At 38.1% G+C, this 22,552-nt stretch overlaps 4 protein-coding genes across 6 annotated transcripts; 2 read left to right on the plus strand and 2 right to left on the minus strand.

Moving 5' to 3' along the window:
* Positions 1 to 266: 266 nt before the first annotated feature.
* otop2 (otopetrin 2) lies at positions 267 to 3,818 on the minus strand. The gene is made up of 6 exons (XM_014469690.2): positions 3,345 to 3,818; positions 3,103 to 3,251; positions 2,965 to 3,023; positions 1,703 to 1,845; positions 768 to 1,609; positions 267 to 684 (listed from the first exon to the last, which is right to left on the minus strand). The coding sequence occupies exons 1-6, from the start codon at positions 3,775 to 3,777 to the stop codon at positions 514 to 516; spliced, it is 1,797 nt and encodes a 598-aa protein (XP_014325176.2). The 5' UTR covers positions 3,778 to 3,818; the 3' UTR covers positions 267 to 513.
* Positions 3,819 to 6,146: 2,328 nt separating this feature from the next.
* On the plus strand, positions 6,147 to 12,849 carry LOC102224739 (Usher syndrome type-1G protein homolog). Of its 2 annotated transcripts, XM_023348664.1 has the most exons (4): positions 6,147 to 6,462; positions 9,185 to 9,638; positions 9,749 to 10,536; positions 12,097 to 12,849. In XM_023348664.1, exons 1-4 carry the CDS (start codon positions 6,299 to 6,301, stop codon positions 12,098 to 12,100), a joined length of 1,410 nt encoding a protein of 469 aa, XP_023204432.1. In that variant the 5' UTR covers positions 6,147 to 6,298; the 3' UTR covers positions 12,101 to 12,849. The 2 variants fall into 2 exon arrangements, with proteins under 2 accessions (XP_023204432.1, XP_005801516.1); XM_005801459.2 differs by lacking the exon at positions 12,097 to 12,849 and having other exon boundaries at positions 9,749 to 10,540.
* A 2,571-nt stretch (positions 12,850 to 15,420) lies between these two features.
* On the plus strand, positions 15,421 to 19,499 carry LOC102217765 (tripartite motif-containing protein 16-like). Of its 2 annotated transcripts, none has more exons than XM_014469695.2 (6): positions 15,421 to 15,917; positions 16,032 to 16,127; positions 16,209 to 16,442; positions 17,314 to 17,485; positions 18,561 to 18,638; positions 18,730 to 19,499. In XM_014469695.2, exons 1-6 carry the CDS (start codon positions 15,540 to 15,542, stop codon positions 19,263 to 19,265), a joined length of 1,494 nt encoding a protein of 497 aa, XP_014325181.1. In that variant the 5' UTR covers positions 15,421 to 15,539; the 3' UTR covers positions 19,266 to 19,499. The 2 variants fall into 2 exon arrangements, with proteins under 2 accessions (XP_014325181.1, XP_023205128.1); XM_023349360.1 differs by having other exon boundaries at positions 18,564 to 18,638.
* A 45-nt stretch (positions 19,500 to 19,544) lies between these two features.
* Positions 19,545 to 22,549, minus strand: amn (amnion associated transmembrane protein). Its single transcript, XM_005801519.3, is given in 2 exon segments — positions 19,545 to 21,131; positions 21,133 to 22,549. Coding segments are annotated over 2 exon segments (1,491 nt in total). The 5' UTR covers positions 21,195 to 22,549; the 3' UTR covers positions 19,545 to 19,702.
* Positions 22,550 to 22,552: the final 3 nt, after the last annotated feature.

Genomic DNA, 22,552 nt, shown 5'->3' on the forward strand with positions numbered 1-22,552 from the left:
AGACCTATTGAATAATATTTTTAATAATTAAAACTAAGGTCTTTAAATATGGGTGTATTGCGTATTTGCATTTATTTATGTACTGTTGTGCTCTTTAGACTTAATGAAAATGCTAATTGTCCCAAAACCATTATCTCTGACAAAGAGTATTTGACTATGGGCAGTAAAGTTTACTGCAAATAACAACAGCAATAATAATAATAATAATTAATAATAATGATCACAATTTAACAAAATAATGATAATAATGATCATGGTTTGAATTTAATTTTTTTTTTATTGTTTGCAAACGAAGTTAACAGAATAAATCAGCTTTTACAAGATTAGCTATACAAGATATTCATATGAATAAAATTTTAAACACATTTACACTGTCACATGTTGATGCTACTTCATTAGAAAATAGTCAATATTGTCCCTTTTTGACAAAAGCACTAATCAAGAACATCCTGTACAAAACAGTTTAGTATTGCCCAGATCCAGCTTTTTGTGCACTCATTGCAAGATGCTGATTTATGAGTTTAAATAGACTTCAAATAAACTGGCAACTGAGTGCATTCGGTAAAAGATGCCGAAAGGAAGACCCACGTTCACGATAGCAGACCACATGCTGGATTGATAGAACTGTGTTTCGCTGTCATGATCAAACTGGGGACGAGCACCAAAGGCTGGCATGATCCACAGCTGTGAAAAACAGAAAGAAGAGACTTAGTGTTAAGAGAACTGATCACAGTGAAAATGAGAAAAAGAAGAAAAAAGGTACTTACAAGGATGTTACCCAGCAGTAGGAATGCGCTGACCTCTCTCAACACTCGCCTCTTCCACAGGAGTTTGTGTTTGTGCTCCGCTGGCAAACTGTGGCCACGTGCTTCTACATCAGGTTTGGGCATATTGTCCAGGTCTACTTTTTCAATTTTGCTTCCATCTTTGCTGGATTCCGCCACATACTGATTTTCAACCACTGTGTCAGCCTCCACCTCATGAAAGGGCTCCCGGTGCAGGCCCTCAATTATGAAAAAATTCTGCAGGCCAAGCTGGATCACCATCAGTATTCCCCATGTCAAATTGAGCCTGTTCAGGTAGCCCTTGGCCCCAGTTGCAACCATGGCTACGATGGAGAAATAGCTGATGATGAATTGCCCCAGCGAGGCTCCCACTAGCAGCCCCACATCCAGACTGCGGGTGGGGTTCTTCTCTGACATGTGCTCCCTGTGGTCCACCTTGTAGATAGCACTTCCGATGACGGTGCAGACGGACATCAATGTGACAGTGACAATATTCATAACAAAGTGCATCATCACTGCTGCATCATGGCTCTCTTCATTTGAGTTTGCTTTTATATCAATCTCATACTCAATGAATGTTGCGATGCCTGCAACCAAGAGGAGGATCCCCAAAATAGGACCAATGAATACGTCCTTGAGGCTGAATCTCACGTGGTGGTGGTTGCTATGTGACGCTACTCGTCCCACATTTTTCCACATGACGAAAGCCATGGCAGAGGCAAAGAGGCTATACTCGATGTTGAAGGGGTACAGGTAGTAATAGGCCTCCTTGAAGATGTCGCAGGAACTGTGGCTGCACTCACACTTTTCTTCCCCATAACTGGCTGTAATACCACAAAGCACACAATCAGATACAACAGTGTCATGTTGTTTATTTGTTAATGACTGCGAAACCAGCTTTCATCTGCTTAGGTTACCTCTATAGATGTACATCTGTCTTCTTGAGAGTTTAGTGACATTGGTCGAAGCATGTGGAAAAATTGTTTGATGAAGAGACTCCTCAGTGACCTCAGCTATCCATAAAACAAGATTTGTGGAGAGGGTAAGCATCAACCCACATCTAAAATATCAAAAAGACAGGGAAAATTAACAAAGATATTCCAGAGACACATCCCACATTATTCTAGTTCACACTTGATTGCGCATAATCAGCAGTTTGCAGATCAAACACTGAAAAATCTTAATTATTTTCTATTTAATAAATGCATCTAAACTAAGACCATTTTTGGTCAATAAAACATCAACCAACAATGAGCACTTAAATGCACTTTTGTTTGCATTTAACAAAAATTCTATGCTTAAATATTTTTATGCATAATTGGGGTTTTTACTGCAATCCTTTCATTTTTTTCTGTTTGATTCAAAACCACAGCCTTTATCAAGGTACCTACAGCACTTTTCTCTTTTATGTGTGACAGTATAGATATCAGGTTCAGTCAAATTTAGAATCAATAGGCTAGTCCTATCAGCCGGGGACAGTCTGGTTAGTGCGTTGCTGGTAATTATTATAAATCAAAAACAACAAATCTTTCTGAAGAAAGGTTGCAAAATTACTGCTAAACAAAAACAAAGCAGTCAATTGATAAGAATTTTTTTTTTTTTTTTAGAAAAACCAAATAAAATGAGGTTTAACTGCTCTTATATTTAAGTGAAAGTTATTTTCTCATATTTTTATATACAAAACAAATAACTCATATGTTTAAGAGCCTGTAAAAGTCAAGAATATTAATAGTAAAGTAATTTGTGGTTCTGTTTTTTGTTAATGTCTGAAGTAAGATAAATGCTGAAACCCTTAGTTCCTCTGGATGTGGCTCCTATATAGATTTTACTCAGGCTTAATTGAGCTTCTTGTAGTGTAGAACATAAACCAATACCAGCCAAATCACAAGACTGTATGTAGACCTTATTTGGATTTTAAACCTATTAATCCATATTCTTATTCTACACAGATTTGTCTTGTTTTCTACATACAGTGTAAATTAAGTTAACATCAAGGCCATTATTTATATTGCAGCCCATTTCTGAGACACTGTCCTACACTCATCTCCACCCCATATTTAAATGGTAGTTGGAAAGGCAAAAGCACAGGTTTTGTTTCTTTGTTTCTCAGGTAGTGTCTCATGTGTGCTGGGACAGAAAATAAGCAAATTAAGAACATGCAAATACCCTAACAACCTACCGTGAAAGGTTCTTTTGGACCTGCACACAGTCCCTTGAATGGATCCACAGAAAGTATGTCTGCAAGTGCAAAATACAAAAATTGTAACACTTTCTAACCATCAGGAATGAAGACCATTAAGAATACCAATTTCTTTACCTGCACAAGAACGAAGACAATTTGTATCACGGGAAATACAACTTTAACATTGGAGCTAACACCTGGGTCACAGTGGAGGTAACCCACATAGCTGGCGATCTTAAAGACATCCATGATGACACTGAGGATTCCAAACAGAAGAAGTCCCGCTAAAAGCAAAGCAACATGTAGAGAAAAGTGATTAAACTGTCCAAGAAATACTCCTTACATAAATTGTTTAACAGTTAAAATGTTCACTGTACCTCTGAGCCAAATGGGTCCTGCATGCCTATCCTTGAAGACAGCGTTTTCTGTCCTGGAATTGTAAATGGTGTAATAGACCATCCAGATGGAGGTGAGCAGGAACAGAAAGAGAATGAAAATCTGCAGGTCTGAGGTGTTGATACTGACACTGCTCGAAGTGCCCCCACAAACGAAGGCACAACCTAATATCAGGATGTTGAGGCAAATGATCGCAGACAACATCCATCCCCAGTTTCTGCCCCGGTCCCGCGCACCTTCAGTTGAGGAGGTGTCCATCTCTGGCTCTGTGACACCCATGGCTGAGTCTGCTGCATTTATGTTGTTGGAGAGGTGTGCCTCTTCCAGCTCACTGTCCTTGGCTGTCATCTTGCAGGGCTCACATAAATTACCGCTGGTCAAACATTCGCACGGGTAGCCCGGGTTGAAGCACATGGCTGTTATTTCAGAGATTCCTTTTTACAGGTGAGCTGTTTGCTCCATCTAGAAAACAGAAATGAGACATGTCAGTTTCAACAGTCAGATCCAATCCTTAACTCCCTAATAGATGCACATCCCCCACAAAAGGAAATTTTTCCAAAGATTATAGAATCAGTATTTGTCATGGTGTGATTCCCTTCTGTGGTTTTGAGCTGAAACTTTTCCACACCAATTATGCTTTGTTCTTTATATCATCAATATTTTTCTGCTGTATCTTTTGACAAAAAATAGCATCAAGTACATAGTACAAGCTTTCCAAAGTTGCAAAATAAGGTGTTCACATCATCAACCACACAGCATCTAAAACTTTCAGCATATGTGCGAGCTTACCTGCTGTGGAGTGATGTCCTGAGAGATGTCCTCAGGTGTTGTGGCTTTTATATTTCTCCAAAACCAAACTTGTTTACATCCAAACAAGTTTGGATGGCAGTCATAAAATGTCTGCCTGTTTGGAACAACAGCATGGTATCAACAAATACAACATGTTTAGCACAAAACACCACAGTAAAGTTCATAAGACAATTCCAGGAATATCCTTTTCCCGTTAATTTCAAAGTTTTTAGAAAATACAAACTCCATTCCTGATTGCCAGAATTTTGTTCTTGATATCACACAAAATATTTTACTATTTCTTATGAAAGTTGAACAAAGTAGCTTCAATGCCTTAAATTCACAGATGCAAAATCTATATTTTACATTACGTTTTTTTTGTTTGTTTTAAACTTGATATATTTTTGTGCTGCAGCAGACCATTTTTTCACCGTCATCAGACAAAATTGCATGCAAGTTTTCTTTAATAAACACAATCAGTATCTTTTTAAGCCAGCACCTAAAGGGTACGCTTTGACTTATTTGTGTACTTTACATTGCATGTTCCAGTATCTTACTCAAAGTGTGTTCACTAACTAATAATTTTCAGCTTGTTCTGTTTGCATTTAAAGTTCAGGGAGGAAACTTTGAAAAAGTCAATTTTGAAGTCTGTCACATTGGGGTGACACCACCAGTTAACCAGTCACAGTGACACATTGCTTATATATACTGTACATTTGCACTCTAACCTTTACACAACTAATTATTATTTATTAATACTATTTATTGTTTTATGTAATATTTGATAATATTTATTATGTAAGCTTAGAGCAGCACATGAAAACATCAAGATTCCTTCAAGCCCTGAGGACAGTTTTATGAGCTTTTATTAGATAACATGTTTAAACACAATAAATAATCATCTTCTATTAATGGAACATAATATGACTTTCTGTTCATTATGAATGTAAGAAAGAATGAATGTGTCAACTCCAGGACTTGAAACAATGAGACACTTTGCATAGGTGACATTTTTCATACAATTCATATAAGAAATATTGGCCAGTTGCACAACACTTGCACAGTTTGAATGTTTTCTCAACAAAGTCACAATTCCAAGCTAATTTTCAGCATTTCTGCTGCCCACTCTGGCTTAGAAAACAGTTCACATACACATTGACTGAGAGCAGTCAACATGGAATAGCCTTTTTTCCCCAAGGTTCCTTGTGAATGACACTAACTTGACCCCAGATCCTATTTTTTTTCAGAAAATAAAAGAACAAGGCTGTGGGCAACATACCGGTGAATCCAAACAAATTGGAACATAAAAGGTACATTATTTCATTTTATTTAATTTACATTTTATAAATCATTCTAAAGTTCTTGAATAGACAGACTTTGCTTCAATGTTGCCTTTCTCACACTTTGTCCTTCCACTCAACATTTCGATCCTGGATACAGCTCTTTGTGATCAGTCACTTCCTCTCCATTTGGAGGTTGTCAGTGACTGTGTTACACAACTGTAAAATCCCTTTATGCTGTATCCTATATGAATTAAAGCCTTTCTGATTGGCCTTATGTACTATTCCACTTTGTGAAAAAGGCAAACTTTGGGTTTTCGTTATCTGTAAATCATGTCATCAAGAAAAAAAAAGTAAAGAAAGAAAAGCCAGTCATCTATCTGCGCGTAATTATTCGTCAAAAATATTTGAGTTTCACTACTGCGTAAAAATTGGCGTTTCTATAATACATTTTATTGATATGCATTTGTAAAACTGGAGGTCAGTGTGGCGGAAGGCAACTTGAGGTGAGCCCCAAAAGCAAGCTTTTCTGATCAAGCACACTTGATCAGAAAACCTTCCTTAACAGAGCATGCAGTTTGCCTTTTTTCCTACTATTTAGATACAGTGGTATATGGATGTTTTAGAGGGGGCATCTTATCTCTGATCCACCTCGTCCACCGGGAGCAGTGTTGATCCACGCTGTGTGTGCCATCGCGTCCCTGGAAACGCGCTTCCTCTTACATACCAGGAGCGAGTCCCTCTGGGTGAACCAATAGACAAAATGGGACCCTATTAATCAGCCTGCCGCCGCCTCATGACTGGGACCATGGAGGTGGTTGTGGAGAAACGGAATGGCTTTGCGCATGGCGAACTGATTCAGCACCATGAATGACAGGTATCACAAGGCGGCCCGGGACGGCTACCTGGACCTGCTGAAGGAGGCGACGAGGAAGGATCTGAACGCGCCGGACGAGGATGGCATGACACCGACTTTATGGGCGGCCTACCACGGCAACCTGGAGGCTCTGCGGCTGATTGTGGCCAGGGGGTGGGTATGATTTATGACGAAGTATAAATCCGAGGTCTTAAAATGCATGTAAATGTTCATCATAGATGATTTCTGAATAATTTTTTTATTTCGATTGTTGCTTACTGTAATCTGAGATTTTATTTTATTTTATTTTATTTATTTATTTTTACCCGTTCAACAGCTCGTTAGGTGCGTAATTCAACTTAATGGACGTAGCGCCTGAATACCGCTCATTTCAATTATTCTGCCAGTTTAAGTGGAAACATTTAGAAGAAAATGTAGTCAAAGGACAAAGGCAGATTTTATAGTGCAACAAACTACCACACACCAATATCTCAAAGTACGATGCTTCCATGAAGCTCCATGGGGATAGTCTTAAGCCGTCTTTCACGGTTGCTGTGTTTCCCACAAGCTTTGTGGCAATATTTAAATGCTACTCCTTGTGGATTTGTTTCAACTGTGATTATCATTGTGTCCTTTTCCATAAAGACCAGACTTGTGGAGTCAACAAATAATAGTTGTCATGTCAATAGATGTTCCCACCTGAGCTGTGGCTCTATCTGGAGTTCCTCCAGAGTCACATTGGGCTTCTTGGACCCTTCTTTGATTCCTTGCCCAGGCTATCAGTTTTCTCTATTAGTAGATCTATAGCTAAGTATTTGTCTTTATAAGTAGAATGTGTCAGTCTTTGATTTCTACCTTTTTAAAGTTAGTTTCACAGTAGCATGAAAAGAACTAGAAAATATGTCATTCTAGTTTTCGGAAGATGCTTAATGAAGGTGAACATTCTTGGCAAGATTTAACTGCTTTTTTTGTTAGAGAGCAGTGCATTTCTGATCTCATCTGGTTGACCTGGTTTTCAAGTCAGCCAGAACAAAACGTGATTCTGCTTCACTTAACAAATTTAAAGACAACATCAGATCATTAAACAATGATTAATTTATCAGAGACAATTTATTAGGAGTAAAAAAAAAACCCACCACGGACAGTTTTAGCAAGTTATCAGTGAAGATTGTCGGTTCTAATTTTATAATAAATTCAGTTTGAATTTGTTCATTTTAAAGATAAATTTGTTCAAAGGTCCTCAAGAACTCCCAAAACACCCAAGATGACCTCCGCTTTAGTTCAGTATTTCCCACGATTCAAGTGTACACAGAGCTGCAGCACATAGGAGACATAAAGTACTGATTGTCCAATGGAATGAAAATAAACACTAATAGTTACCATAAGTCAAACTTGTGAGACAATAAACAAAGAAGAGAGGTTCAAGTGTCATGGGAAAGATGCCCTATCTGCTATATTTGGCTCATATATTGCACTGAGCTACCTGCAATGGCATTAAACTGTCACTGAATGTGAGGACAAAAACAGACCATCAGATAATAATGAGACAAGGCATCGGACACTACTGTGCTAAGCATTTTACCACAGACATAAATTGCAACACATAAAGCTATCATGTTAGATAACTTTGTGAAAGTACCATTTTGTATGATTTGAACTCAGATGGTAATAAATATATCATCTGAGTATAGGTAACTTTTATTTGCTCTGTGTCTAAAATTTATGTTCCCTGATCTTTTTTCAACTCTGCGCTCAGCCCGTAATTCGTTTTGGTCAGAGTTTTATTGTTGTCTTTGGGGCTGTTTACCCATCACTGTCAGTCATCAGCACTGAAAATAGCTCATTGTCTTAACACAAATTCCATGAACCATTCTCCCAAAATTCTATCCTCTCTTCGATCTTGATGAAACTCAAAGGATGCTCCACCAAAATCAGAACCGGGCGATGAAAATCGCTGCCCAAGAATGACACATATCAGAAATCCTTACAGTGACACCCATCAATAATAAATCTGGAGTAGTTTCATGTCCATAGTATAAAATATTCAGGAGTCTATGCGGCTACCATGGAGGACAAAGAAGAGACAAAACAGTTGGGCAAGAAGTGGCTTTATATAAAACCTTAGATAAAATAAATGAGATATCTTTTTAACTGAAGTTAACTTAATATGTTGGAGTAGGTACCAAAAGAAATGATTATAAATATATAGAAGTAACTTAAAATAAAGACGTCAAGAAACATTTGAATACAGTTTGACAAAGTATATAAGGAAATAAATTTAAATTGGTAAATTTGCATATTAGGTTTATTCTCGATGAAAGGATTCAAATAATCCGTGAAAAGTTTGAAAACTCATCTTTGGCTGTTATCCAGCAAGCATGTTGCTTGACCTGACTTGAGAAATTCAGGAGGACATCACCAGTCAGACCAAACTGTGTCAGGTGCAATTTATGTGGCCTCCCTTGAAACAGGATACAGGTAGTGGAGCCATGATGCTGGCAAGCCAGCGGTCATATTACAGACCTGGAGCAACAGTGCAACACACATTAAGGTAGTCCTCGGGTCGCGGGCGGTCAGGAAAGCGAGGACTGAAGTATTGCACTGGAGGACATTTGTTGATAGCTGATTGAAAAAAAAGAAAAGAAAAAAACAGAAAAAGAATTACCCTAAACCAAGCCAGTATTTAGGCTTAGTTGTAGAAAGCAATCTTGAATTTCACTTTCCAAAAACATTTTCAAAATTTCATGATCAATAAAGATTTAGAGGATAACATTTTATATCCAAGTCAACATGGCTTGGTTTGACCAGTTTTTTTTCCCCTTTATAAATAAAATCATTATTGTAAAACTGCATTTTGTATTTACTCTGGTTACCTTTTGACTCTTTTGGCCAACAGAGGCAACCCAGACAAGTGTGACATATGGGGGAACACACCACTCCACTTGGCAGCTGCCAATGGTCATCTCGACTGCCTTTTCTTCCTGGTGTCTTTCGGTGCCAACATATGGTGCCTAGACAATGACTACCACACACCCCTGGACATGGCCGCCACGAAGAACCACATGGACTGTGTCCGCTACTTGGATTCCATCGCTGCCAAGCAAACAGGGCTAAATCCGAAACTGGTTGGTAAACTGAAGGACCGGGCATTTCGTGATGCTGAGCGACGGATCAAAGAGTGTGCTAAGATGCAGAAAAAGCACCGCATACGTATGGAGCGAAAGTTTCACAAAGAAACCTCTGAGGCTTCCGCTTCAGATGTCATGAGTTTCTCCAGTTACACTGGCAGCTCTGTTAGCCACAAGCTACGTAACTTTAGCACAGCCACTATCAGTGTGCCATATTCTCAGGTTGGGACTTTTTTTGTGGTTTAAGTTTTCATACACTAATTGACATATTTAAATGTACTTTAAATTATTAAAACACTTTGATTGTTTTATTGTTGCATTGTTTCTGTTAGGCAACTCTCCATGCCACAAACCGAGGGAAGACAAAGATTCAAAAGAAGCTGGAGAAGAGAAAACAAGGAGATGGAACTTTTAAAATTTATGAAGATGGAAGAAAGAGTGTGCGCTCCCTTTCTGGACTTCAGTTAGGTAATGATGTCATGTTTGTCAAGCAGGGGACTTACATCAACCCAAAAGACAGAGGGCGTCGAAATGTTCGAGATATGTTCCCTAGAGACAATGACGATGCCATTTCTCGTGCCATGAGTGAGCCAGACCTTCTTGGACCAGATATGGACTACTCTGAGATCAGCACTGACTCCGGACATGATTCCCTGTTTAACAGACCGGGTCTGGGCACCATGGTCTTTAGAAGAAACTACGTAAGTGGAGGAATGTTCAACCTCGGTGCTCGAGACACGACCCGCTCAGGTAATAATGTGCGTTTACGCAGTCGGTTGCAGCACTATCCAAGTATAGATGAAGACAGCATTGGCAGCGCACGCAGCCTGCAGGAAAGAAACATGGAAGAGTTGCCTTGGGAAGAAGTTGAATTAGGGTTAGATGATGATGATGAGCCTGACACAAGCCCTCTGGAGGTCTTCCTTGCCACACTAAGCATGAGCGAGTTTTACTCCATATTCAAAAGAGAGAAGATCGACTTAGAAGCTCTCCTGCTTTGCTCTGATCAAGACCTTAAGAGCATTCATATCCCGTTAGGGCCAAGAAAAAAGCTATTGGATGCCTGCCAGAGACGACTGGAGACCATGGAGGACCCAGACTCCATTGAAGACACCGAATTGTGAGTATTGGTAATTTTATTCTTTCAAAAGTCTAAGCAATGACATATTTATTGGATTTTAATCATCACACGCAAGAAAAAATTAAAATCATCGGTTTTCAAAATTTCTTCAGCAGCCACTGAAATATTGACCAAATCTTTATCATTAGATACAAAGCATTTACAATGACAGCATTACATCTGTGAAGATGCACTACAGCTACTAAATATATGGTAGTTGGTCAGATAGAGGTGATTGCCAGTGACTGCTCAACAATCTGTTAAGACAAAACAATATCACCATTTCTTACCCAACAATGTAGAACATGAAACCACCAAAACTGCAAAGTTACAAAATGGTAAGAGATAGATGCCCTGAATACATTTTAAAATGCAAAGTATCTGGCTAATATGGTGGCACTTGTAACAGATACCCTGATGTTTAGTAAAGAGTTGGTGTATTTGTAAATGTAGGACCTACTTTCCAGGCTTATTGTCTGGGGTGAATTTAACCATGAGTGATGGATTTACGCCTTCCTTTGTGAAATCAAAGCTTAATGTTTTAAGAATTTCATTTGATTTTTCATTAATATTCAATTCCACAAAGCTGGTATTTACTTTGATTCCCATCTGAGAACTTCATATCACATCCATTCTATAAGACCAACTCCAGTAGGTCCAAAAATCCATGTGCAATTTATTTGCTTGGACTGATGAGTACTTGGTGTTAAATTAAAAGCATTACTGAAGTATAGCAATGACTTTATGTATTACTGTAATTCAGTATGCATCCAAGAAAGATATTTTGGAAAATATTTTAGAATGAAAATTAGAAATTAGAATGAAACTTTAGGTTTCTGTTCAAATGCAGTGTTGCTATAAGAATGACTGAATTCTGACAGTTCTTCTGTTTGATGGCACCTCAAAACCAATGTGACTAGACAAAACTTCATTTATATACCTATATAAGGAGAGGATAGTATATTTTTATTAAATTTTACAGAGGAAACAAAACTAAATAAATGAGGAAATCAGGATATAGCTGTGAGCAAAGGTCTAGTTTAAGTCACAAACAGATTTATCTCAGATTAATTGTTTCTTTGTGTTCTAGAGGGCTATTTGAACAAAAGAATATGCAATATAAACACACAAATCATCCCATGCAGTTTTGTGTCTCTCCAGAATGTAGTTAAATTATAGGAGTGATTCATGTCAGGCTTTAAGCATTTTCCTAGTGTCTTGATTATTTAAAAAGCATTTAAGCCAGGAATATGCTTTTAAAAGTTCAGCCAACAACAAAGATGTTGCTTTTCTGAAAAGTTTTACAATTGTCACATTATATTTAATATTCACATGAATAAACTGTTGAACAAAATAGAAAGAAGATGCACAGTTTAGAAATGGGAAATAAAATGTGTCACCTACTAGCCTTTCATAAAGCAAAAAACATTCCACATTATGTTTTTATTGTTAAAATTTATTCTACCATTGAGAAGCATTTTCTTAACATGTAAAAAAAACATATTAACCATGAAAACAAAAAACATGAACTCTAAACTATGTTTTTGGTTTTTCCCATAGGTAATAGAAGCTGCGGATATTCATTTTGCAGCATTGTGGGAGATTATGGAATCAATCTTCATATTGAGCAGGAAGAACTTAACAGTTTTTACTGGTGGAAAAGCAGACTGAATACTGTCATGGTTAATATGTCAACCTAAAGGAAATGGGTGAGATAAACTCTTAACATGATTCCTCCTTGTTGGCTTTGAAGGATAACAGAAAATATCTTTCTTTGTTGATTGGATAGTTGGTGTTGATTTCACAAACTAAAAGACAGTTTTCACTGGACAGCTTTTTTGCCATGTCATTGTATACAATGCTGCATGCACTGAGATAATGGCTCTAAGAGATATTGTCCCCTGTGGGGTTAATCCAACCACTTTATGTGCCTGCATTGTTTGTGCCTGTCCATTTGCTTAACAAGGGCGATGTTGATATGTTTATAAATACATAGACACAAACCTAAATCTAAGATTATATCTAATGTTAGACTAACCACTATTTGAAGCAATGCTTTATTCACATTGAATTATTTTAAACTCTATATATGTTTACACACGGAATGCCATGTTTGTCTAAATATGCTTCAAAAGGTAATGACGGGCCAATTGTTTGTCGAGATGACTGCTGTAATTTACTGTAGTGATATGCATTGTATACCCCCTTTTCAAGTCTTCCAGCTGTTTTTACCTCAGTATTTTTCATTTACATCTGAACAGTAACATATATTACTATGTATCTCAACAAAAAAAAAGTTTATTTCATTGTAAATAAAATTGCTAGTCTTTTCAGAGTCCAACCTTTTAAAGATCTAGTGTTTTTGTGCCTTTTTCTGTTAAGTCATTACAAGAGGATTCTCCATCTCCACCATAAATTTAGTCCTTTCTGTGGTGGATAAACATAATTCGCCAATACAAGAGACATGTTTCTTATAAAGGGGAGGGGAATAGAGAAACATGACATCCTGCAGAATGTCATGTTTGCAAAATATAACTTCATCTGGTGTGGGTCTTTATGTGCACACAGTCAGAAGGAATCATGCACCCAAAATTGGAATTTACTCATAGCTGAGCATGATGTCACAAATTCATTTTCAGTTGAACTGCGGCCTCCTTTGGTCTTCCAGCAATTGTTCCATGCACAACCCGGAGTTGTGTTTGCACAGCCAAGGGAGCTGGTATTTTGTTATGTAAAAACCCAGGATAATTTGATCGTCATTATGTAAAATCAAAACCATAAAATACATCAAGCCACATTGTTTAAGACTATGAATGTCAACCAGTTAATTCAATCTGTCTAGTAAAAATGTGGAGTGTAAAAATTTTATATTCTTTTCATTTTCAAACAGATAAAAAAAAATACTAATAAAACTGTCAGCACATTTTAAAGTTCTATTGTGAGCTTGCATGTGTTGGTAAAATTAAAGGAAAACTTAAATAATTAAATAATTTATTTAATTAACGTTTAGTTGTTGATCAAATAGTTAGTGATGGTAAGAGCGGTCTAGTACAGTAGAACGCAGTAACCCATAAAAATGAGTTTGGATTAGTTTATTTCTAGTGCAGAGCAGGAAACCCATATATTTTACTATCAACATGTCTAAAACTCACTGCTTTATCGCCATAGGTTGATGTGAACTGAACCTGTAAAAGCTGTTCGACAAAAAAATTACTGCAGTTTGTTTTGCAGATAACTTGTGTGAACAAGAAGAAAAGTCACGCAAATTGTTCAAATAAGATCTTTATCAGGCAAATCATTTCTAAACATGCAATCTATTTTTAAGGAGGTTATTCTGAATGTCTGACACCAGTCCCATCGTGTCACAAAGTCAAAAATACTGCAGGTCTTTAATGTTGTACAGAATTGTACAGAAGGAAGTTAAGACATTATGCAAATCGTGTTAGAAAACCTTTAGTTAATTCAGATGCTATTGGTGATTAACACCATTGCTTATATAGACAGAAAATTATTTTTAAATTGTCTAATGTTAAATTTAGCCACAAGCTCAGTCATGATCCCAATATTATCTTTCAAAAAAAAGATGTAGACCTTTTTTTTTGAAGGTGTTTTCTATCTGTGGTGACACATTATGCTCAAAATATGTAAATGAGTTCATCGTTCTCCAGGTTCCCTCACTATGGCTCATACAAACGCTTTGGTCTCCCATGTCAAAGCTTCTTGGAGTCTATAGGAATTTCTTTTGTTTAGACAAATCCAGGTTACATCAACAGTTCAGACCTGTTGAACTGTTGATGTAACCTGATCACACAATCACAAATATGTGACTTATTTGTCACATATTTGTCAAAGATCAGAACATAATACAAATTCTAAATTGTATTTAGTGTTGTGAAAATCAACTTAACAAATCAGCCATAGCTTTAACAAATTTCCAACACACATTAAAAAAAAAAAGTGAGTGCAAGTTTTTTTTTTGTTTGTTTTTTTTCTGAAAACCAATCAACAAAACAAACATAAGTAGGAGCGATTAACCAAACAATGAGCACTGGCAAGGTGTTTATGTTTTTAATTCAATTACATTCAATTCAGTTTATTCATATAGGTTTGTGCTTTAATTCTTTTTGTGAATGCAGCATTTTTCCATTATTATTTTTTTTGTTTCTGTGTGTCTGGGAGTTTGCATCATTCATGTGTTTGCTGCACATTTTTACCTGTTGGCTGCCTTACTCTCATCAGAAGGATCAACACTTTGACTTGTTGAATACATAGTAAACTCTGATGTATTATCATTTAATACACCCCATAAGAATCTACCTATTCACATGGGAAACATGTTAAAGTTCTCCTGATGTTTCTGTCTCTGAGTTAGAGACAGCCACAGAACAGAGAATGAAATGCTATTGTGCTTGCATTTTCTGCCAAATATGCAATAATCCACACTCTCTGCACACAGACAAAAGACAAGTGTCAGTGTTGCCACTGTGCTGCATGACATGAAAGGAAGGAAGCCGCCGTGCAGATAAGTACTGTAGTCAGGAAGCTCATGGAATTTTGTTATCAAAAGGAAAGCAACCGCTGTTCTTAGCAGCAACAAAGTTTCAGTGAAGGAGAAACTTAAACAAGTCTGACAACTGGGAAAAAAACCCAATTAGTGTCTAGTTTTGAAGCAGCTGTTTCATTGTGATATTTCCATGTCTTTAATCAAATGCATCTATTCTTTAACAGTAGTGAGGAGTCAAAGAAAAGTTCATTTCTCATCCCTGTAAGCATATTTCCTCTTGTCCTGCGTTTATTTTAAATGTAGCAAGAAGAGAAACAGGGAGGAGTGAAAAATGAGACTGCTTACAGGCGTGGTTCATAATTCTTTCCTTACTCATTACAGGGTCTTTCTGCCTACAACTTTCTTTTGTTTCATTATCGAAGCTACAAAATAGACCTTGTTCGTGCTTAAAATATACACCAGCTGGTTTTGTTTAAGGCAACAAGAAAATCACTTGAATATGACGACGACCAGCACAGATGTCGAGGAGAACTTGAGGGAAAAAGTGGAGGATCGGCCACCAGCCACACCACTGCGACAAGATGTGATGTGTGATTCCTGCATGGACGCCCCCAGCAGAGCGCTTAAATCCTGTCTGACTTGTCTGGTCTCCTACTGCGAAGCCCACCTCAGACCCCATCTAGAGAAAGACAAATTTCAGAACCATCGCTTAGTGGATCCCCTCCATGACATCGAGCGCCAGACTTGTGAAGTTCATCAGCTTCCCTTCAAGAGCTTTTGCTGTCTGGATGAGTGCTCTATCTGTGGGGACTGCGAGGGTCAGGAGCACGAAGGACACGAGATATTGTCTTTGGAGGAGGCTCGAGTACACTTTGAGGTCCTTTAAAATATGAAAAACACACAGTTATTGTTATGTACTGTTTCTTAATCTGCTCTTGTTTATAAAAACTTTTCAACATGTGTTGCTGTCCTTTTTGAAAATCATTTGTAGACTGAACTTCTGCAGAAACACCAGAGGATCAGTCAACATGTCTCAGATGTAGAGAGAATAATTGGAAAATTGCAGAGGGACGGTGATTTAATCAAGGTAAGCTTATGATTGTAAAATCTTCTATTCTCTACATACTGAACTGATTGCATTATCATTTCTTTTTTCTCCTGTCGTCAGTCTTCAGCGCAGGAGGTTTGTGTTACTGTTGAACAGCAGTTCAATAGGCTGCAGAAGACTGTTGAGGAGGCCAGAAAACGGGTAGAGGCGCTTTTGGAAGGAGAGCAAAAACAAGCTCTGAGACAAGGGGAGAGCATTCAGGCACATCTGGAGCAGAAGAGGGTGGAGCTGATGAAAACTGCAGATAAGATGAAGAAACTATCCAAGAGCAAATCTGATGTTGATTTCCTAAAGGTACAGTGTCTCTCAGAGAAGTACACACCTCTGTTAAAATTAGAGGAATAAAAAAATATCCAGTCCTATCTGAAAATGAACCCCGGGTTATGACGCTAATTCCACCATTTTACATTCTGTGCGTGGCATTATTTTGTAATGTCCAGGGTTATTTTTGTGACAAAACCTTTGAAATTGTGGCCCAAAAATAAGTACATTTCATCAGACCATAACACCTTCTGTCACAAGCTTTTGGAAGACTACAGATTATTTTTTGTGCCAATCTTTAAAACATTGTTAGCTTTGAATGTCTGTTTTACGTACGTGTCATAGTTTGTTGAATTTTTTGTGAAATATTTGCACCCTGGACATTCCAACTCAAATGATCTGATTTTGATAATCAATGAGATTGGTTGATTCGTGGGCCTTAATGTTTCTGAAATTCCACCCTGATCATTAATTTTATGCAAACAATTTTATTTATGTTTTCTATGTTATGTTTAGTTTTTTTAATACAGTTATATCATATGCAGCAAGGTAAACCTATGATGACACTGACCTTTAGTAGCTTGTTTTACTCTCTGTTTCAGCTTCACTGGTGCAGAAAACAAGCACTCTAATAATTGGGCAGAACAGAAGAAGGAATATTACAGAGTCTGGTGTAGGGTGTCAAAGGTTTGATGTAATGCGGGATTTGACCAAGAGATGCTCTTAGAACGAGTTTATTTTGAATACAGGCTTGTTGACAGTGTACATAAACATTTTCTGTGACTCTGCAGAAAACTATTGAAGTTCCGGTTCAGAGAAAATAAACTGTATGGGTGTTTCTTTTTTGTTTTTTTAATGTCATAATCCAGATCCATTACATGCATTTATTGTTATCACATTCTAGGATTACACAGAGGGGAAGAAGGGACTGATCGACATATGCATGTCCACTGTGCACATCAGTCGAATGCACCATCTACATTCATGGGCTCAAGCAGTGACTGATGTAACTCAGGAGTTGTGTGACCTGATTATGGAGTCCTACAGTGAAAAAATGAACATGGTCTCCAAAAGTGGTGAGTTAGTTTTAGCAGCGTGTCTTCAGGATCAGTAAAGAGGAAGCTATAGATCTCATCTCAGAATAAGCCTTAAGTGTGACAGTGAAGTTCTAACCTATGCTTGCTTGTGCACCCCTACAAATGACTTCATGTAATGTTGATATTACAGAAGTTCTTGTTACTGGTTCCTATTATATTTAAAGTTGTAGGGTTTTTTAAATATGGCTAAAATCTGTGATATTCACCTTTTAATCCAAGCTGTTTATCTTTAGAGCATGTCAAAGTTACAGATGTGTCAAAAATCTTGAAAAAGTTCATCCTTTATTGCAGTACTTTATTATAAGGCTGAACATTTTATATTTACATTTATTAATTGGGGCCACTAGTGATTTTTAAACCAAATCACCAGTGGCACCTTTGCTCTGAGTGCATTGTACAATAACCTTTTGTCAAGGGAGCAGTACTCTCCCTCTACCTATAACGTTTCACAAGCTTGGAGTATAAATCTTAAGCTATTTCTCTTTCCACAATCTCTCTGGATCACCGAGAGTCCTGGGTCCTCTCATATTGTCTCTTTCTTCAGTTCTCTCGGTTTTCTGCATTTTGATACATTTTTTAATGTCAAATCCACCTGAAATGTTTTATGCAGGAAACCTGTACTTTAAGCTATATTTTTGGACTTTTATTTTTTACCTTCTCATTCAGCCTATTGACTAATGGCCAAAGCAATGGGCCTCTGTATCATAGCATGTTTAATCTCCAGAGAACTGGAACGTTAACTACTAATTAGAAGTATCCAAAAAGTGTAATCAAATGCAAAAGTTAAGTATAAGTCAATTAAAGGCCTAATTATATTGCTTTCAAATTAACTTTAAATGGTGCCAATAATTGTGCTAGCTGGGATTTAGTTAAAAAGTATATTTTTTAAATTGAATTAAAAGTTGGATTTGGAGTGGCTGGAGTTCTACAAGATTTTGCTACTGCAATAAAAGATGAATTTGTTTTACGGCTTCGTACACTTATTTCCTAGTGGTGCCGGTAAATGTTGCAAAATATAACAATCTATGATTAACCTTTCTGTCAAATGATAAAGCAGGTGCTAAACACGCGATGCCAGAATCTCTGCCATCTACTCTTCCTGATCCTGAGACCCAGGAAGACTTCTTGACATGTAAGCACTTTTAAATCCTTTGTACCTTCTCGTTTTCCATCACAGCTATAAAGTCAAACAGTTTCCCATAAAACAACATTTCCTGTTTCAGACACAACGAGGTTAACCTTTGACCCCGACACTACCCATTACTTCCTGCGTCTAACGGTGGACAACAGAAAGTTAACCAACACCAGCCCCTGGCGGCATAGCTACCCGGACCACCCCAGCCGCTTTGAATACTGGCGTCAGGCCATGACTTCAGAGAGCCTCTACCTGGGGAGACATTACCTCGAAGCAGAGCTGAGCGGAGTGGGCACACATGTCGGGGTTGCCTACAGGAGCATCGATCCTAAGGGAGAGGAAAGTGGCAGCTGCATCACCGGGAATGACTTTTCTTGGTGCGTTGGAAGGAACAACAGAGGTTTCTCTGTCTGGCATGCTGGGGAGGAGACACCCCTGGAAGCCTCTGATATAGCAAGGGTTGGCATATATGTTGACTTTCATCGAGGTTTGGTGTCTTTCTATAACACAACAGGGCCTATGATGCTGCTCCACACATACAACACTGACTTTATAGAGCCCTTATATATAACAGCCTGGTTGTCAAAGAAAGACAATGTTGTGACTCTGGTTAATGCAAAATGATGTAAGCACATTTTCTGCTGAGTTATAGCAGTTTATTGATGTTTCATAATAGTCAAAAATGTTGTGCAAATAGCAGCTATTTCACATGCATGTCAACAAAGGTGAAATTTACTACCATCTAGTGGTAGCTGTGCAACAGAATGCAAACAGAGGACCCATCTCTACATCAGGGTTAGTTTTGTATCTTGTGCAGATTTATTGCTGTTTTATTGCCACTAAACGCAATGTGAATGAGGGAGAGCGGATCACAAAAACCCACACGGTCACTTATTCTCTTTATTTGCCCTGCAAGTTTATTTGGTCATTAAACTTCTCATTGTCCCACATCAATATACAATCACATTGATAAGACTTAGCTGTTATAAATTTACAATCATCCTCTATCTTTTTAAAATGCATGTTGACATTTAATCACAAAAGTGCGTGAAAAGTTAACTTCAAACTGTAAAATCTATTTCGTTCTCATCATAAGCTGGATTTATAAAGTGCACGCCTGCCTGAGTCATGGAGATGGAATCAGTGCTATACAGACCAGAAATGTTATTCAGCATATCAGGTTTATCAAATATCGGATTATCAAATCCACGGTCAGCGGCCGCGTTGAGATCATCGACGTCAGTGTTTCTCCTGAAGCGGCTCAGAGATGGCATCGAAGGCATCGGAGGCATCTGTACAATTCCCTTACGGATTAGCACAACCACAATCACAATAAGTGTAACCACGAGTAAGACTCCAAACACTGCCCCAACTACTGTCCCTGCACTGCTTCCAGGCTCACTAGCAGTCTGAATTTCGGCTCCTGTTATGCCCAGATTTGAGCCATGAGATTTAATATCCTTGGTCATGTCCTGGGCCAGCACTTCCGATAGTTTCCCAGTCTCTCCATCCAGAATGACTACTTGAATTTCAGGTGAAGATCCAAATGGGATAATTCCCATCAACCTCTGTGGCTTTAAGATTTTAGACATGCCCAGCTGAATGGACTGATATTTTGGCAGTGAAAGGAAAAGGTGACGGATTCGTCCCCTATAATTTTCCAGGTTAAAGCTGTCAGAAAAATGGATGAAGATGATTGCGCCACACACCTCGCAGCAGTGTCCGATGGGAAGCAAAGGCTTTTTACAGCTCAGAGTGCCACAGGTCACTGTGCTGCAGATGCGTTCATGGTTGACAGAGTTCCCACAGTCACAGCCAGTAGCATCCCCACAACTTGGGTTTCCAACAGTGACCGATGATGACCCGTGAAACTGCAGCAGGCCTGATTGTGAGCCAAGATACTCGGAGAACTCGGACTTGCTGTCAAATACATTTCCCAGCACAGATACGGATTTGACGGGGATGGTGGTCTGGCTGGAGCTGGTGTCCACACGGAAAGAGGAGAGGGGTTTGAACATGACATCATCCTGCTGACAGGGTACGCTCTCCTCATGCACCGAGAAGAGGAAATGTCCATCCTGTAGATCATTCAGAGTTGCAGCTGCCTGCCACAGAGCAGGATTAAACCATTGAAGCGAGTCAGCGTCTTTGAACTTGGTCATCACTCCTGCTCCGCAATCAGGGTCCTGTCCGCTGATTACATAAAAGCCAGCTCCCGAATTCAGAATGATCTCACCATCCATTGGTAGCGTCATCTCCTGCACGGCATGAGTGGTTTCCACAAACACAGACACTTTTCTTTGAGATGAAAACTGAACTGTGTCACTTCCGCACGGAACTTCTCCTTTATCCCAGTTGGTCTTATTCTCGTAATTGGTATCAGGAATCCACTGCTTGTAAAGGGCATTTGTTGCCCCAACAAGACAGCAGATGAGGAGTACTTGTGCCATTTTCAGCATCTTGAATGTTTGTGGCAAAGAACGGAAAATACTGACCTTTGATTCCAACCTTGTGACAAACATGAGAGCAGCACGGCTTACTGCTAAAGTTCATAAGCTCATCCTGTTCATGAGCAGGTGACTTGTAAATATTTACACCTTCTGCCTTGACAGTCCTCCTTTATGAAAACCAGTTCAAACTATCCTCACTTTTGGATTTCTGTGTTTTGTTTTTTTTATAAATACTTTTTAGCAGGTTGATATAATATGGAACACTTTCAACAGGTTAGGATTTTATGTTTGGCACATTGCATTTTCTTTCTATTTGTGAAGAGAAAAATAGCAGTAGCCAGCCTTAGTTAGGTTAAAGTATATTTCTTATTGAGGGTATTTAGTTTGAGCTGTTTAATCATAAGTTGCTGGAGATCATTTGCGTTTGTGCAAAGAACATGACCTCTGGTGGTTATATGACCTATAAACTCAGTAAATTAATTACATTTCAGAAGAATCTGGAAATGTAAAGATGCCTTAGAGAAACTAGTTTAACACTTTTGACAGATCTGCACAACCTTTGAGGCTTTTAAAAACGTTTTCTGCATCTGACCATAAATATCTCCACTGCATGTTGCTGCCACCACCTTATTTTATGGAGATGTTACATAATCATGTACAACCACACATTGTGATTTGCTTCAAGACAACAAAGTTCAACTTCGGTCTCATCTGACCAGAGCACCCATCATGACATGTTAGAGTCCCTGCATAACAGTTATTTTGCCTGCTTCTCTGATTAACCCTCTCCTTTCCTTGGCTGTTAATTTCTATGTCAGGCCATGTCTTGGTAGGTTTCCACTTGCAGACGATGAATTTAAACAGAGTCCTGTAGGCAGAATATTATTTTAGAAACTAGATATTGAGTTATCTGAGCAAGCGTGGCTGGGTGAATGATGAGCCCTTTTGTTATTTTTATTTGTAAAGACAGTTTAAAACTAACTGTTATACTCAGCTTAACAATTATGCAATGGTTTGTGCAAGATTCTCACAAGTTTCCCAATAAGACACACTTAAGTTTTTTGTTGTAAAGTGAAAATGTGGGGGGAAAAAAATGAGAAAAAGTTGTGAATACTTTTCCAAGGCAGGTCTTGTATTGCTTAGTTTTTTTGTGGATTGTCCAAATGTCCAGAGTCAGCAGGAAAAAATTGCTCGTCAAACCTTCCATGAAAATATTTCTAAGAATACGTTTGTGTGTTAATAAAACACATGAACCCGCCAATGAACCTGTACTTCTCTCAGACGCAAAGTCTTTTGTTTACATCAAATCCCATGTAGCGTAAGCTAAGTAGATGACTAAGCAAGTTACAATTTCTAACAGGTTCATGGAACTGGAAAAACATCTGTTTATATTTTAAACAATATCCTGAATTTATAAATGTCTCCAAGACACAGTTTCTATTTTACTCTGAACAAAACCTT

This window comes from Xiphophorus maculatus, chromosome 16 (genome assembly GCF_002775205.1).
Source record: "Xiphophorus maculatus strain JP 163 A chromosome 16, X_maculatus-5.0-male, whole genome shotgun sequence".
NCBI classification, from domain to species: Eukaryota; Metazoa; Chordata; class Actinopteri; order Cyprinodontiformes; family Poeciliidae; genus Xiphophorus; species Xiphophorus maculatus.

Coding starts and splice junctions, on each gene's coding strand:
- LOC102224739 (XM_023348664.1), top strand. CDS start 6,299: ATGAATGACAGGTATCACAAGGCGGCCCGGGACGGCTACCTGGACCTG. Junction 6,463..9,184: donor CGGCTGATTGTGGCCAGGGG/GTGGGTATGATT, acceptor TTTGGCCAACAG/AGGCAACCCAGACAAGTGTG. Junction 9,639..9,748: donor TCAGTGTGCCATATTCTCAG/GTTGGGACTTTT, acceptor TGTTTCTGTTAG/GCAACTCTCCATGCCACAAA.
- LOC102217765 (XM_014469695.2), top strand. CDS start 15,540: ATGACGACGACCAGCACAGATGTCGAGGAGAACTTGAGGGAAAAAGTG. Junction 16,128..16,208: donor GGGACGGTGATTTAATCAAG/GTAAGCTTATGA, acceptor TCCTGTCGTCAG/TCTTCAGCGCAGGAGGTTTG. Junction 17,486..18,560: donor GAACATGGTCTCCAAAAGTG/GTGAGTTAGTTT, acceptor CAAATGATAAAG/CAGGTGCTAAACACGCGATG.
- otop2 (XM_014469690.2), bottom strand. CDS start 3,777: ATGTGCTTCAACCCGGGCTACCCGTGCGAATGTTTGACCAGCGGTAAT. Junction 3,252..3,344: donor AGGACCCATTTGGCTCAGAG/GTACAGTGAACA, acceptor CTTTGCTTTTAG/CGGGACTTCTTCTGTTTGGA. Junction 3,024..3,102: donor TTGTCTTCGTTCTTGTGCAG/GTAAAGAAATTG, acceptor TTGCACTTGCAG/ACATACTTTCTGTGGATCCA.